Here is a 17602-nt window from a genome sequence, read left to right on the forward strand (position 1 = left end):
GCCTCATAAAAATCTTAGAAAATCTTAGAAAAGAGACCCTTTTCTAACATGTATGAAAATACAAATCCATGTAGGGGTGGGTATTTCCTATGTCAGCACATTCTCTTCCAAAACAAGTGTGCTGTATTAACATTTCAAGTTAGTCCTTGATTTTCAAAGAGCCTTTCAACAGGAACTTACTTAATCCTCAGGATCACCAGTGGGGAAAACATCTCCTTCATAGACATGTAAATGGAGTGGGGGTTTTTTGTTGTTTTTTTTTTTTTACGATTTTATTTATTTATTTGACAGATGGAGACAACAAGTAGGCAGAGAGGCAGGCAGAGAGAGAGAGAGAGAGAGGGAAGCAGGCTCCCCGCTGAGCAGAGAGCCCCATGTGGGGCTTGATCCCAGGACCCTGAGATCATGACCTGAGCTGAAGGCAGAGGTTTAACCCACTGAGCCACACAGGTGCCCCTGTAAATGGAGTTTTAAAGGGACATTTTGTCTGAATTTGGCCTTTGAACCAAAGGGGAGCTGCACTGACCTTTTGCTTCCCACTTCCTGCTTCCCTCTTCTTGGACATGAAGGAGGAACTTTCAAACCTTCTCCATCCACAGTAACATCCAGTGTCACCATGGGTCATCTGTCGCCTATAATTCCCTCTGGAGTACAAAAAGAAATCCTGGGACCCACAATCATCATTTTCTTACATTTTTAATATGTTGATTTACAAATAGCATCCATTTTTGTGTAACTGATATTTTGGACCATTCCTTTAAGACGAAAATCAAACCATGAGAAACGCTGACTTAGTGAAGAGAAGTCCCCAGGATACTGATAATCCTGTAGAAGTATAACAGGTCACCCACGTCAAATACAACCCTTCTTAATGGAGCAAGAAATACTATTATTTCTCACAGGGCAGCAGTTTCTGGAGAAAAGGGGGGGAAAAAACCAATCCACAATAGGAGGGGGAAAGGGAAAAACAGAGATGACTAAAGGCTTTTTTTTTAGTTCGTATTTACAGAAGTGGTACAGAATCTTGATTATTTCTTTTTTAAGATAGCTTCTCTGTATAAAACCATCTTATTTTTTTTTAAACCATCTCACTTTTATGGTACTGCTCAATTCCTTAACTATTCTGGGAAGGTGAAGAGTGAGAAAATGCCGTGTGATACCAAAATGAGCAAAAGAAGTAAATCGATGAACCCTGATGACACTTGGAGAGGTCACTTGAAAATGAACATCTTCATTTCTTTTTCATCATTGTCTCTCATGGACATTCATTTTTAATACTCATCTTTAATATGTTGGGTTGAACCCTATGTGAGTGCTGATGTTAGGGCAAGTTTCAAATCTTTGAGCCCACCATGAATAGCTGAAATACTTTAGAAAAGGTCTGGGACACCGCAGAATTCAACAACTGAATTCAACACCTGTTTCCGGACCGCCCACCATGTGCCTAGTGCCTTGCTCAGTGGTGAAGGACACGGTAATGGCAGGAGGCAGATGGCAGATGCCATGTCTCCTGGATTCTTTATCATGACTATTATGCTGTTAAGAACCCATAATCCAGAGGATCATTTATGGTCAGATATAGATAGACCCCTGGTATAGCCAGTAGTTGACCCAACAAGTGTAAATATGCCCCTAGCTGATTTTAATAATCTTTAATAAAGGGAACCATTCAGGTGTTTTCTTAGCACTGTGATGACATCAGGGATCTGACTTGTTTTAAATTTCCATTTTCCATGTAAGAAACTGAACCACTCGGTACATAGGAGACTTGCTTAAGGTCGCAATTAGCTTCCAGTTTTCTGGTTGCTGGCTCAGGACTTCATCTACTAACCTTCCTTCCTCTCCCTCCTCACCCTGTGCACACACCCCCTACCCCCGGAAAGAAGGGTGGTGGGTGTCTTCACTGGCCCCAGCACCCTGGGAGCTCTGTCTAGGGAGAGGGCAAAGTCAGATAGACTCTCTGGTGGGAAGATTCTGCGAAAGGATTTTCTGTACAATTTTTGCTCCGTATTTTATCCCTTCATATGTTGTTATCTCCCCCGTGCTCAGTAATTTTAGTTTGTGCTTTTTGTTTCCCTTTTTTTGTTTCTTTGGTTTGCTGGCTTTGTGTTCTTTTCTCTTTTTTTTTTTTTTTTCCTTTTCTTTTCCTTTTTTAATGCAGGAATCGGTCAAGGCGTTCCGGTGGTGGCGCTCATTGTGGAAGGAGGACCCAATGTGATCTCGATTGTCTTGGAGTACCTTCGAGACACCCCTCCCGTGCCTGTTGTTGTCTGTGATGGGAGTGGACGGGCATCTGACATCCTGGCATTTGGGCATAAATATTCAGAAGAAGGCGGGTAGGTAATTTACCAGGCCCCATAAGAGACCTTTGAGTACAAAGCCTGTGTTCAAAGCTCTGAAAGATGGTATCCATTGATGGAGACGTTTGGTCTTGGGAAGGTGGTAGGGAAGATATCCTAGATGTCCTGTGAAGTGAGAAATTCCATGAAAGCCCCACTAGACCAGACTAATAAGGAAGAAAAAAGGGAAAGAGGGGTCATAGCACTTCTCTTCTCTTCATTTCTTCTCTCTTCTGCTCCTCCCACTATGGAGAAGCAGGGACTAGGTTTGAACATATAAAGGACAGCTAATCCAGACCCTATGGTTCATGCAAGAACCTTGGGAGAATCTGGGATGTGCAGCTTTCAGGTTCAGCCTCCAAATACCAGCTTCACCAAACTGCTGCATGTTTACAAAGGCCAAAGGTTTACCGAAATTTTGGGTGGCCTGTGCTGTCAAATTCTTCGAGATCGGCTCAAAAAGCAGAGCCTCTAAGTACTCTGGTCCTCTGTATGTCCTTCCTGGCCTCCTGCCCAGGCACTTTCCTTGGTCTATCTGTCCCCTGTTGGTATTTCCAACAGTCCAAAGCCCCAACCCCAAGGAGGACTTTCCTTCCTGCCTTCCTTACCAATCTGAGGTCCCACCCAGGGAGTGGTGAAAATCCAAGCACTCGTGTATTTTCGATCAAAGTAGCTCATCTTGAGGTGTGAATAAGTTTAAGGAAGAAAACTCAGGAGGAGTCATTGAATTTATTCATTTTTATTTATTTTTGGGGTTTTTTTAATTTTTAATTTTTTTATAAACATATAATGTATTATGAGCCCCAGGAGTACAGGTCTGTGAATCGCCCGGTTTACACACTTCACAGCACTCACCATTATTTTTATTTTTTTAAGTTCTTATTTATTTATATAATCTTGTACCCAGCATGGGGCTCGAACTCACAACCCCAAAACTGAGAGTCACACGCTCTTCAGACAGGGGCAGCCAGGCACCACTGGTCATTAAATTTTTAAATAAGGAAGTTTCTCACCTAATCATTTCTCCTAACCCATGAACCTGGTGGGAGAAAGGAGCCCCAGAGGAGATGGGATCTTTTATTGATCCCTTTTACAAACATACGCAAAGTACCTACTGGGCACCACACACGGAGATAGGAAAAAGCATAACAACTCTTCCTAGCCTCCAAGAGCTCCTAGGAAGTCTAGTCGGTAGACAAGCGTGTAATGATAATAGTGAATGACTGGTGAGCTTGCCCAGTGTGGGACACTCCATACCCTACCATCTGCCAGGTGGCCATTCACACGGCGCCCTGTCCTGGCAAGTGTACAGACCTGAATACAGGAGAGTCACGGGCCCTCCAGCTAACAAGACATACAGGGACAGTGATTTCAGGCCCCCTTTAAGCTTTCAATATGAAAAACACAAAAACAAAAGCCAATATTCATAAGCATGAAATTGGAGTTTGCTTTCGGGCAAACTGATAGACTTTTCTGTTCTCTTTTCATAGTAAATATTGGTCCATCCTCGAGCTAAAAAACTCAAAAGAATACTAGCCGGAAAGCCTCCATGTAGGTTACAAACCAGAGCTCAGGATCCTCAACGGTGCTTTGCTTTTATTAAAAATTTAGCCATAGTTCTCAGCAATTTATATATAGCAACGTGTTCCTTTTGCCAACAGACCTGAAGAATTTACGCAGTTTTTAGCTTCGGCTTCCTTTCTGCCTTCCCAGTGCTTGTAATCACCGTATGGTGTTTCCACAAAGTAGACACGAGGTTGCATCGAGAATGCACATTTCCTTTTCAGAAAATTCATGGGGAAGTGAGCTGTTGATCTCAGCATTTCAGGTCTTCTAGGTCTGTGCACAGTGAAGGTCTGGGTCCAGGACCTCCTTTTTGTCCTATAATGGGTTGTATTCTTTGAAAGTGTTACAGTTTTTTGCTCAGTTGCTCTTCCTGATTCTGTTTTGTATATAGGGGAAATGGCACATGCTTTAGAGCTAGGGCGGGAGGGTCAGAACGGAGGGGACAGATGCACAGAGCAGTTATGTGCTTGCCCACGATCCCAGGTCAGGACTCTTCCTGGTCTATTACAAAAATTCACTGAAATGGATTTTGTGGCGTCTGCCTTCATGTTTCTTACGTAGTACTTCAACGATCCTATTGTTCTGTTCGGCTGCAAGTGCACTTAAGTTCCCTTTAGCGTCCCCTTTGAATTGTAATTTCTTATTTTTTTGTATTATTCCATGTAGTCCCAAAAGATAAAATCAGTGCATTCCTGGCTGTAAACCAGTGTCCAAGCTGACCAGTGTGGGTTCCTCTTTTTTCCCCCTGCTTTCCTTTAAAAAAAAAAAAATAATTTTTACCTAAATTCCAGTTAACACATAGTATAATATTAGTGTCAGGTGTCATATAGATTCTTTTCCTTCCCCTAACCCAGACCCAAATGAAGAGTCAGAATACCATGCCCTTTTAACTTTAATTGGCAATTCTAGTTTTAAAGCCAAAGTTTAGTTTTAGCTCTCTTTATTTTATGACCAGCATGCAAAAGTGTAGTCGATGTGGGACATGTGCAAACATATAAACCAAGTGGATCATCAAAGAATTAACCAGCGTGAAGATGGAGAATTAAGATCTAATGTCTTACCTTGGGAATTATTAAAATTAAAACTTAGAAAATTTTAAGAAACACTTAGAAACAGTTATTAAGAAAATACAAACTTCAAGAGAAACTTCGTATTTGCCAACCCAAATATCCAAGTCTGTATTTATTTACTTTATAGGCTGTTACAATAGAATTATGCTCTTGCTCCAGGAAAGCAGTTATAAATTTATCCTGATCAAATGAATTCGTGACGTTTCTCTGTGTCATTTGAATAACTGCCAGAATTAATCATGTTTATTTCGCTTGAATAAGAAGTGGTCTAGCCACACATGTGCAGCTGATTTAAAAAAGCACTTCCAAGGAACAGTATTTTACGGGAGTGTGTTTTCTTTATGCTGAAAAAAACCCCAAAAAAACAAATAAAAATGAACCCATCTCCGACTTCATTCACCAAGAATTTCTTTTTTGATTCCCAATAAGTCCAACAGAGTTGGGATATATTTCACTACAAATAAATATAAATGTGTAACTATATGTTCATACAAACAAACATATAAATAAATGGTTATAATTGTACATATAAAATTGGTTATAGAAAACACATACACCTTGTTTACGAAACCTGAATCAGAGTTTGGAGTCATTGATTTTTTGCTTTTTGGGTTTGGTTTTTTGTTGTTGTTGTTGTTATTCAAATATGCTTTAAAATGTTTCAAACTCACTTACAGATGGTTAGATAAATAATACAGGTCCAAGGCCTGGTAAATGTGTCTATTCAACTCTAAAGCTTTTCATTGTATAATCTTCAAGAAGTGAATGAAATTTACACACCTTCTGGTTTGACTTTTGTGAACTTGCTATTTTGCCTTTAAATTCCCTGTTACTAACCACCTTCCAAGAACATGAATTTGAAATGGCATCACTTTGGAAGCAAATTATAATTGGCAAAACGAATTAACTTTTGTAGATGAGATTACTGGTGATAGAGGAAGACAGGCTCTATCTATCCCCACACAAATGGGTCTCTGCTCTATGGCACAAGCTCCCTGAAAGAAAAGGCCAAATTCTCTTTTTCCCTTATTGTCCTACTAGATTTTCTGTTTCTCATCTGTCATAGTTTAAAATGAGTCACAGATCACTTTCCCGAACTAATTTCATTCCTTAAAAATCTTACCAATTTTTTTCTGAATCGTGAATGACTAAACACTGCAAACAGAAACAGATTAATGCCACCAAGAAGCGTTAGATTTGATTACCTACATTTTCTTTTCTTTTTTTCTTTTTTAAAGATTTTATTTATTCATTTGACAGAGAGAGAGACAGTGAGAGAGGAACACAAGCAGGGGGAGTGCGAGAGGGAGAAGCAGGCTTCGGCTGAGCAGGCAGCCTGATGAAGGGCTTGATCTCAGGGTCCTGGGATCATGACCTGAGCTGAAGGCAGATGCTTAGCAACTGAGCCGCCCAGGCACCCCAATGACCTACATTTTCAAATACTAAAATTCTACTTTTTGCTGCTGACCAAGGAAGCCAACCAACATCACTCATTGTCAAGAACACCTTTCAGGGGATAGGTGCCTGCAGCTGAAGTCAGAGGTTGCTTGAAAATTCATAATCTAAGTTTCAGATTGCAGAGAAACATGGTCTAGCTCATTTATCAGTCAGTGAGAAAGAGTCGCACAGATGAAAAATGTCAGCGTGAAAAAGGCATCTGAATGCATGTGCATTCTGAGATGATGTTCCTCGTTCCTCTCGGTTTTATTGCCAATCCTTACATTTATTTTGGTGTCTTTTTCTGAGAAGGAATTATATGGATTTGGCATTTTTAGAGCGCCTAGGACAAGAAGCAGGACCTGTGATGGCAGAAAGCCTTACAGATCTTAAGTAGTCTCTGGATAACTTTCGGGAAGTTACCAGTGGGACAGACACCAGGACTCTTCCCATTGTTCTGTGTCAGTGGAATCTGTAGTAGAAATGGTAGAGAAACACTGAGGAATGGCCTTCTCTTGAGGACAGGAATAAATTTTAAAAAATCAAATGAATCAAATAAAAATTCTGATCTTCCCTCTTTTGGCCTACTCTTGAGGACAGGAATAGATTTTTTAAAAAATCAAATGAATCAAATAAAAAATCTGATCCTCCCTGTTTTAAGGAGCTTAATACAGGTCCCTTTGTTTTTTGATTAGCTGAGCTGAAGGCATAAAGGGACGGCAAAGTGGAGATGAATAAGGAAAAATAGGTTTCATGGCTTCCCATTATATCTCTGTCCTAGCACAGATGTAACAAAAGTTTGTTTCTCTCCAAGTACACATCAAAATGGCCAAACTTAGGAGGAAGTTGCCAGAAAACTAGCCATTTCAGAAATCCAGGTGTGGTCTGTATCCGTAGGGCATATCACTCTGTGCCATGGTTGCTAATGCTTTCTTCTGCTGCTGGAGATTTCCATCTAAGGCTGAAGGGTGTCACAGCCCTATCATTTGTCTCTAGGAGATCTGCTGAAAGGAGGTCATTGATCTCGGTGGTTTGTATCCCAGTATGATTTAGACATAATTGGAATGTCAAGTGAGAAAGAAGGAAACAAATATCAAGCATGCTGACTTCAAGTGTCCATTTCAGTTTCCACTAATTTCATCTTACCTTGTCTCTTTTCTAGCATTTTCTGTAAGAGATTAGCCTGTCAAAACTTGAGTCTGTTTTGTAACTTCCCGAGAAGGAAGGAAAGAAAGTTGGAAACATGTTGTACGGACAAAGGATATTGGGGGCTTTATTTATAAAAGGCGTTTTTGTAAACGTTTCTAAGTTAACATTTATGCATGGGACTGCTAGAGAATAAGCAAGACATGGTCTTGTCAGAGATCCTAGAATGGAGATTAAAACATAGGCATAAATACAGATAACTAGAAGGTCACATGTGCTGTGATAAATGTACAAAGTGTTTCAAGAGCCCAGAGGACAAAGTACTTGAGTGTGACATTCCTCCCAAAAATCTATTCAGGGGAACAGCCTATGTTAATTACACACAAAATGGCGATATAATGATTCCGTTGCTCCTGTTCTCCTTTTTCCATCAAAAACTGGATCCAAACTGAGGATCAGCCTGATTGACCAAGAAAAAGATAATATTTGACCCTCTTTTATGTAGCTCAACACAAAACAAAGAGTCAGTATGCATGGTATTGAAGGAAAGTCAGTAAAAGGGGTAATTTTATGAGATAGTGTGTTTGGAGGTGTGTGTACAAATTATTATGTTGAATTTATATATACTTAAATTTATATAACTTTAAATATGTTATATATTATATGACATATGTTAATTATATATTTCTATAACTATAATCCAAATGTATTAATATATTTATATATTATAAATATAATTTAAATCTATTTATATATCAATATTCTGTTTTTATATTGATATTTATTACATATTGATTATATTAATATATTTTATATTATATATTTATATATGGAATTTCTATATTTCAGTTTAAATGACAAATTAATACAATTAATTATATGTATAATTAGTATGTACTAATTATACTATATATTAGTATGTACTAATACAAATTAGTATGTGTGTGTATATATATATACTGTAATTATACATATATAATTAATATTTTATTAATTATTTATTAAATAGTTATTAAAATTATTAAATATTATTAATTAAATATGTATAAATATAAAAAATATATATTTATATATCTAAATATAAATAAATAAATAATAAAATATTAAATCTTTATTTATTTACATTTCAATTTTGAAATTCAATTTTTGAAATTGAAATTGCAAAATTTCAATTTTGCAATTTTTACATTGCAATTTTTCCCTCCATGAAATATATTACAGATATTGCTGTATAGATACCTGTGTCATTGTCTCCCAAGTTCCAGAAGGCTGGAGTAGCTTCATTTATTCAAAATAAAATATGGTTACTTGATCCATCCATGCTGTGTCAACATGGAGAGAAAGAAGCATTGACTTTAAAACAACTACCTAGCATTCATGGAAGAAAGTACTAGAGAGGGGAGAGGTTTTACTGATCTCAGGTGGTCAGTCAGTTTTCCTGTTGATAAAATTTGCTTTAGAATTGCTCAGCTCCAAGCTGGTAAACTGTGGCCTTGAATATAAACAGCAGACATCAGAAAAAAAAAACCACAGAGCTGAGTAATCCATTATGATAAACCAATCCTTTTCCGAGAACCACTGCCCATGACTTTTGGACAGCCCATCAATGCCAAGTGAAGATTTCAAAGGATGGATTAACTATGTTCCTCTGAGATTTGGTTAGCTAACTTCTTGACCACTTATTACACAGAAAACTTTGAAAATAGGCATAATAATCCTGATTCAGTGTGCCTGGGCTAGGTTGCAGGAAACTGTCCTTGAAACCAAAATCCCAGTGATGCTGGGGCACCTGGGTGGCTCAGTCAGTTAAGCATCTACTCTTGACTTCAAGCCAGGTCATGATCTCAGGGTCTTGGGATTGAGCCCTATGTAGGGCTCCATGCTCAGCAGGGAGTCTACTTGAAATTCTCTCTCTCCCTCTTCCTCTTCCTCTTTCCCTTCCCCCACTTGTTGGCTTGTTCTCTCTAAAAAACAAATCTTAAAAAAAAAAAAAAGAAATCCTAGTGATTCCAACCAGAGTGGTCCATGGACCACACTTGCAGAAACTCTTAAATGTATACGAATGAGCTTTGTCTTCATATTTCCCTGATGTTTTCAGAAAGAGCTTTGTCACTTTCTACATGTCATGCGTGTACCGGGCACACCAGCCATTGCTCTGTTACCACAAGCACTTTGTACCCACTGCCAACTTGTGTCTCTGGAACCCAGTTGACTTGAAAAGTTTATTTAGCACGAATCACCTCATTTATTTCTTGATCACAGCCGTTCTTGGTTCCAAACATCTGTTAGACTTGAAAATCCCTGCCTTGAAGAGAAAGCTTTGCCACAGAAATGCTTGATTGGACAGGACTGGTAGATTGCTCTGTTTATATTTACATGGATTTCTTAAAGGCATTCGGTTCATTTCCTCCTTTCTTTTGAAAATGATTTTCTGACTAGGCCAAAATGGATGACCAATTTCAAAAGAGAAAAGAAGAGAATGAGAAACGTAAAGGTATTTAGATGCAAAATGGTGCTAGTTGTGAATACGGCATTCTCTGCTGTGGAAGATGCCACAGAGAGTCATCAAGGCCACTACGTTCAGCATTAGAAGGGCCTGGCTCATTTACCTTAGACTTCATAATTGCAGGAGACAACCCTTTAAGAATCCCAATTTCCCACATGCCTGTAGCATTGATTTTCACTTTTTAAAAGCCCTTGGGTCCCTTCTCAGATGGAAGCTCAGAAGTACAATATATAATGAAAATACAGAAAGGGCAATTAGACAATCAATTCCATTTACTATAGCACCAAGAACCATAAGATACCTGGGAATAAACCTAACCAAAGAGGTAAAGGCTCTGTACTCAAGGAACTACAGAATACTCATGAAAAAATTGAAGAAGACACAAAAAAGATGGAAAAGCATTCCACACTCATGGATTGGAAGAATAAACATTGTTAAAATGCCTATACTGCCCCTGTACCCCTGGGGATAAAAATACATTATATGTTTATAAAAAAATAAAAAAATAAAATTAAAAAAAATAAGCTGTCAAACTGAAAAAAAAAAAAGTCTATATTGCCTAGAGCACTCTATACTTTCAGTACCATCCAGATCAAAATTCCACCGACATTCTTCAAAGAGTTGGAGCAAACAATCCTAAAATTTGTGTGGAACCAGAAGAGACCCTGAATTGCTAAGGAAATGTTGAAAAAGAAAAGCAAAACTGGGGGCATTGTGTTACCTGATTTCAAGCTTTACTACAAAGCTGTGATCACCAAAACAGCATGGTACTGGCTCAAAAACAGACACATAGACCAGTGGAACAGAGTAGACAGTCCAGATATGGACCTGCAACTCTCTGGTCAACTAATCTTCGACAAAGCAGGAAAAAATATACAGTGGAAAAAAGACAGTCTCTTCAATAAATGGTGCTCGGAAAATTGGACAGCTATGTATAGAAGAATGAAATTCGACCATTCTCTTACACCATACACAAAGATAAACTTGAAACAGATAAAAGACCTCAACATGAGGCAGGAATCTATCAAAATCCTGGAGGAGAACATAGGCAGTAACCTCTTTGACATTGGCCACAGCAACTTCTTTCAAGACATGGCTCCAAAGGCAAAGGATACAAAAGTGAAAATGAACTTTTGGGACTTCATCAAGATCAAGAGCTTCTGCACAGCAAAGGAAACAGTCAACAAAACAAAGAGGCAAACCACAGAATGGGAGAAGATATTCGCAAATGACACTACAGACAAAGGGCTGATATCCAAGATCTATAAAGAACTCCTCAAACTCAACACACACAAAACAGATAACCACATCAAAAAAATGGGCAGAAGACATGAACAGACACATCTCCAAAGAAGACATACAAATGGCTAGCAGACACATGAAAAAATGTTCATCATCATTAGCCATCAGGGAGATTTAAATCAAAACCACATTGAGGTACCACCTTACACCAGTTAGAATGGCAAAAATCAACAAAGCAGTAAACAATAAGTGTTGGAGAGGATGTGGAGAAAGGGGAACCCTCTTACACTGTTGGTGGGAATGCAAGTTGGTGCAGCCACTTTGGAAAACAGTGTGGAGATTCCTTAAGAAATTAAAAGTAGAGCTTCCCTATGACCCTGCAATTACACTACTGGGTATTTACCCCAGAGATATAGATGCAGTGAAAAGAAGGGCCATCTGTACCCCAATGTTCATAGCAGCAATGTCCATTGTCGCTAAACTGTGAAAAGAGCCAAGATACCCTTCAACAGATGAATGGATAAAGAAGACGTGGTCTATATATACACAATGGAATATTATGCCTCCATCAGAAAGGATGAATACCCAACTTTTGTGTCAACATGGACAGGACTGGAGGAGAGTATGCTGAGTGAAATAAGTCAAGCAGAGAGAGTCAATTATATATGGTTTCACTTACTTGTGGAGCATAAGGAATAATACAGAGGACATTGGGAGATGGAGAGAAATGAGTTGGGGGAGATCGGAGGGGGAGACAAACCATGAGAGACTGTGGACGACTCTGAGAAACAAACTGAGGGTTTTGGAGGGGAGGGGGGTGGGGGTTGGGTGAGTCTGGTGGTCAGCATTAAGGAGGGCATGTATTGCATGGAACACTGGGTTTGGTGCATAAATAATGAATCTTGGAACGCTGAAAAAATTTAAAAAAAAAAAAGACAAGATACACACATGTTTACTCTGGTGAAGCTGAGGTGGAAGGCCTAGACCAGTGGTTCTCAAGTGTCTATCTTGAGTCAGAATCACCTTGAGGGCTTATTAAAAATCACATGGCTGGGCACCATCTCAGATTTTCTAGTTCAGTCAGATTGGCCAGGTGGTTTGCATTTCCAAGAAGTACTCAGGAGATGCAGATGCTATTGGTCCAGGAACCATAATTTGAGAGCCACTGGTCTACCCCTCTCTGTCCAGCTGTCACTCACTCAGGCAGCTCTGAGGCAGCTTTGGAGCACCTCCTCAAAATTCTAGAGGCTTCTTTGTGGAACACAGTTAAAGACCATTAATCCACAGGTCAAGACCACAGTCCTTTGCTTGGACTCAAGACCCTTTGCATTCTGGCCCCAGCCACTCCCTAGGGCCATCTCAATGAACCTTCCATTCACCAGACAACCAGACTGATTTGTCCTCCCCACTGCTGCCTTAGCAAGAGATGTATATGTCTATGTCCCCACCTGCTTCTACAAGATAGCCTCTTTCTCTTGTGAAGAGAAGTTGTGAGGACTTCAAAATCCACAAATACATTTAAAATGTGTTTGAGGGAGCCTCAGATAATAAAATGCCCTGATATTTAATCCCTCTACCTTAGAGGAGATGAATTTTGAATCATCCTGGCTGACAGGAGAACCTGCAGCTTCTAGAAATAGAGTGCATTAACATCTCACCCAGTGGTACCATTAATAATAGATAACGTTTGCAGTGTTCTTAATGGATTTCCATTAGGTTCCCCACGCAATTCTCATTGTTGATTACGGACTGCAGGACTCATAGAAACTAAATAGAGCAGTGACCACGTGCTGTAAAAGCTTCTTCCACCAGAGACACGCTAAAGATGCATTAATGTAGCATTCCAAGGTTAACTCACATCTGTACTACCGTTGTCAAGAAAAGTCTCCACTCAGCTTCAGTGAGCTTTCTCTTTAGTTGTCGTAATTGCTGGACTACTGTCCTTGAGTTGATATACATATTCATTGTGTTTTCTGGAGATATTCAGTGCAAATCAAGTATCCATAAGCAGTGATCCCTAAAGTAAGCAGTAAAAAATCGATTCCTTTGAGTTCATGGAGGTCCTAGTTCAGTGTCTTGGAGACAAACCTAAAATTTGGAGTTCTTCAACACTGTGATATCCTTGGTATTCACCATTTGATAGTATATTTGAGATTTTATTATCTCTAATGCAGGCATGACAAATAGTTTTCATCTTGAGTGTCAACAATAATCCACTGATACCAGCATCCTAGGATGTTGTGTTGAGAATGAGTCTGAGGCCACATTTGGGCTTAGGGGAAAGAGTTCCATGGTGGATTCACAATGATACAAAGAAAGAGCTGTACAGTCAACATGCCATGGGTGGCTACTTTTATTCTGGAGTGAAGACAAACTGTTATAGATAACCCCATATATCACTACCAGACAATCATCAAATAGCACATTGAATTATGAAGCTAAGGGAAAAATAAATTTATCTGTCTAAAAGATGTCTGGGAAATAGTCAATGTTTCATCAACACTGTGAAGCTCATCAGTCTAAATTATCTGACAATATGAGTCCTTCCCTACAGGCATAATACATAGGATATCAGAAACAAAAGGCTCTTTGTTGTGGGGTACTGTTTGAAGCTGCACTGAGGGACAGATTAACTGAGTAGTTGTCTATGGATAATTTATAAGAAAGAATAATTGAAAAACCATGAGGAATTAATCCGTCACTAATCCATCTGAAAAAATAAAGTCTTACTTGCTCCCACATCTCCTAGAGTCAAATACGGGGTTTGAAGGAATCTTTGACAAATTACTTAGACTGAGAGCTGAGATTTACCCCACCCTTTCCCCCCACACCTGTGACCCTCTTCGCAAAAGCGTACTTGAAACAGAATTTTTTTAAAGCTTCTGCATGCAAGAACCTGATCTAAACATGGTCTGTCGTCCACTCTCTGGGGTGGCTATGATAATTATCCCCATTTTATAAATAAGAAAATTGAGGACAAAAAGATTAGGACGCTTGCTCGACAGCTCCTGCTAGGGAGGGTCTGTCCTGGAACATTGGGGCTGGAAGCTATAGTCCTAGCAGCTACATGGTATTGCCTCTGGGAAGATGAGACCAGTAACTGCAGGAGGCTTGCAGGCCCCAGAGCCGAGTGATTCTTCATGACAGCTTCCAGCTGCCCCCCTTCTCTCACGTGCTGGTGAGCATCTGCTCTGAGTAAATGTTGGACCGGCCTTTAAAACATGTCAGTTAAAGAGGAGCCAGCGTTTTTGCCTGCCCAAGAAGTTCATACATCTAAGACCAGCTCTGATTCTGTCTTTTACAGAGGGCCTAAAACAATAAAAATCCCACTGTTCCTCCTGCCTGGCTACATGCAATAGTCGTTGATGGGATGATCACAGAGGGTGTGTTCTCCCCTTCAGTTTTGGCAGCAGAGACCTACCTGGCCATGTGGCAGTCCCTGTATGCTTTGGCAACCCGCAACAGTTTTCACTCTTGGGCATGCTCATACCCAAAAGAAGGAAAGGAGAGAAATTACAGACACAGCCAACACTGCTGAGGATTTTTCACCTACATGTCTTCCTAGTTTCTGCCCAAGGTAAAGAGCTTGGCAGCCCCGTCTGCCTCAAGAGCACTGCTGTCCAGTAGAACCTTCTGTGATGATGGCAATGTCCTCAATCCAGTCAGATGGCCACTGAACACTTGAGCTGTCATTAGTGTGACTAAGGATTTGAATTTTAAATTTATTAGCTGTGCATCCATTTAAATTTGAATTGCCATGTGTGGGTAACAGCTCCCATATTGGATAACATAACTAATTGAGCTATCACTTGGGGACCCCTTCAGTGTCTGATGGATTTTCAGTGTTATTGGACATTGTTCCCTTCATTGTTTAATTACATTCTTTCGTCCAACATTATGTGTTCAGTCATCCAACAAATATTTTTTAAAAGGTTTATTTATTTTAGAATGAGAGTGAGCAAGAGAGCACATGAGCTGGGGGAGGGGCAGAGGGAGAAGGAGAGAGAGTATCACAAGCAGACTCCCCACTGAGCATGGAGTCCAATGTGGGGTCAATCTCACAACCCTGAGATAATGACCTGAGCCAAAATGGAGAGTTAAATGCTTAACTGACACACCCACCCAGATACCCCTCAACAAATATTTTTTAAAGACCTCCTCTGTTCCAGACACTGTTCTAGGCACCGGTAAAAATACACCTGTTGAGGAAATAGACAAAAATGTGGTTACAGAACTTAGATTTCAGCAGGGTCAGATAAATAATAAGTAGTTAACTTAATAAGTGCACTGTACAATACTTTAGAAAGTATGCTATGGGCAAAGAGAAGGGAGAATAGAATCAAAGTAATGGAATAGTAGAAAAGCATCTGTCTTCAGCACCTTGATCCCTGATGCAGACCAAGAAAAGAGAATACATAATACCAGATGTCATCGTCCATGCATCCAAGGAGTTAGTCTAGTCAGGAATTTCTTGAATTAATCTGTCTTTATGAAATGCCACACACAAAATGCCTAGCACAGATCTTGTCTTATAATAGATACTGTGTGCCTCTCTTTACAACCCTCAACCCCACTGCACCACCCCCCTTCTCTTTCCCTTTGTATGTGTATCCGCACCTTCTGTTTTACCATATCTAGCTCAAGATTCTAGAGTGGATTTTTAAAAAAGTAAAAAAATAAGGATAAAGTGAACATAAATAAGAACTGCTCCCTCTGGGGGTAGCAGTAAATGATATTTTTTGAACAGATCACAAGTGTGCATCCTTCCCAGTTACAGGCAGCTTCTCCAAGATCATTCTCACCACCTCACGTGACTAGATAATACCCTCAGCAAAAGCCCGGGTGAACCACTTTTCTAAGCTACGTATTAAGACAAGAGTAGAGGTACTATTTTCACAGGTCTTTGCTGATAGAACCCATTTGTATCTGGAGTTGATCTCCCGTAAGAAGTTTGGCAAAGTAGGTTGCTCCCCATCCCATCCCATCTGTTGGTCACTTCCCTGGGTCCCATTCACATCTTCCCCAACTTTCTGGCAAACAAGAAATGGTTTCTACAAACCATCAGCGTCTGTCAGTTACCTGTGAGTTTAACATAAAATATCACTTAACCTAAGAGTTGCTCTTAGTGATCCCAATGGTTGAGCAAAATATTTTTTGGCTTCTTAGTTAATTAAAAGGAACTTTGGGCATCAGAAATATGGGGAGTAATTCTGGGGGAAATAGTAGATCCTTGAAACCATGTTACTCAGTCTTAGTCTTCTCACACATAAGATACAGAACATCCTATCTCAGGGATAAAACAGAAGAAATCTCCCCTTGTATCTAGTCATTAAGCAACAAAATACTAACTTTACATAACCACACTGAGTTGAGCCTACATATTTAGGTCAGCATAGTTCATTATCAAAGATTCTTCCTTCCTGACTCTCTTGTCCTCTAAGGTCAGCTCTGGTGCTTTCAGATATATAATCTTTAGCAAATTAATTTCCCACTGTAGTCTCCAGACTCTTCATCTGCAAAACAGTGAGCTCCTAAGTTGTAGCATTAATTTATCCCAAAGTTCAAATCCCTTGGCTAAATTTTCAGATGAACAACATCCAAACTCCAGAAATGTCAGAAGTTGAGATGTTATCTTAACAGTGATGAGAAACTATTGCAGGGTTTTCAGAAAGATGTGGTGGAATCATCCCTGCTTTGTAGAACAGCCATTCAATCCAATATGTGGAATGGATTAAGGGAGCATAGAGAAGAAACTGATTAGTAGTCTGTTGGTCCTATCTAAGTAAGATGGGGGAGGGCCCTAACAAAGGTAGATCAAGACTAATGTAAACTGGGGGGTGCCTGGGTGCCTCAAGTCATTGAAGCGTCTGACTCTTGATTTCATCTCAGGTTGTGATCTTGGGGTCGTGAGATCAAGCCCCTCATCAGGCCCCTCACGATTCCCTCTCTTTTTCTCCCTCTGCCTTCCCCGTGGAAAAAAAAAAAAAAAAGCATAACATAATCTGGAACAGTACTTTAGTAAGTCAGGATTTCTCTCGAGTTTTTGGCTGGTGCTTGTTGTTGCTTTTCCGTCCAAACAGACTTCAAATCGAGATGAGGGCACCAAGAAAACACCCTGCTGGTTTTGATGGTGACTTAAGCTAGGCATTAAGGCTGACCCAAGCATGTGCACATTTGGCTGAAGATGTCCCTTGCACACTACACTTAAGAGGGACGGAGTACGATGATGGTGTCCATGGACAAAAGTCTCTGGCCAGATGCCCAAGGCCTAAAAGTAACATCTGGTACATAGGACA

General features: G+C 39.8%; 1 protein-coding gene across 2 annotated transcripts in view; it reads left to right on the forward strand.

Moving 5' to 3' along the window:
* The window catches only part of TRPM3 (transient receptor potential cation channel subfamily M member 3), a 495097-nt gene that overhangs the window by 309675 nt on the left and 167820 nt on the right, over positions 1–17602 (forward strand). For both annotated transcript variants that reach the window (XM_046022643.1, XM_046022644.1), the window contains exon 7: positions 2162–2336. In XM_046022643.1, coding sequence (XP_045878599.1) covers positions 2162–2336 — 175 coding nt within the window. The remainder of the gene's footprint in view (positions 1–2161; positions 2337–17602) is intronic.

This window comes from Meles meles, chromosome 11 (assembly GCF_922984935.1).
Source record: "Meles meles chromosome 11, mMelMel3.1 paternal haplotype, whole genome shotgun sequence".
NCBI lineage: Eukaryota > Metazoa > Chordata > Mammalia > Carnivora > Mustelidae > Meles > Meles meles.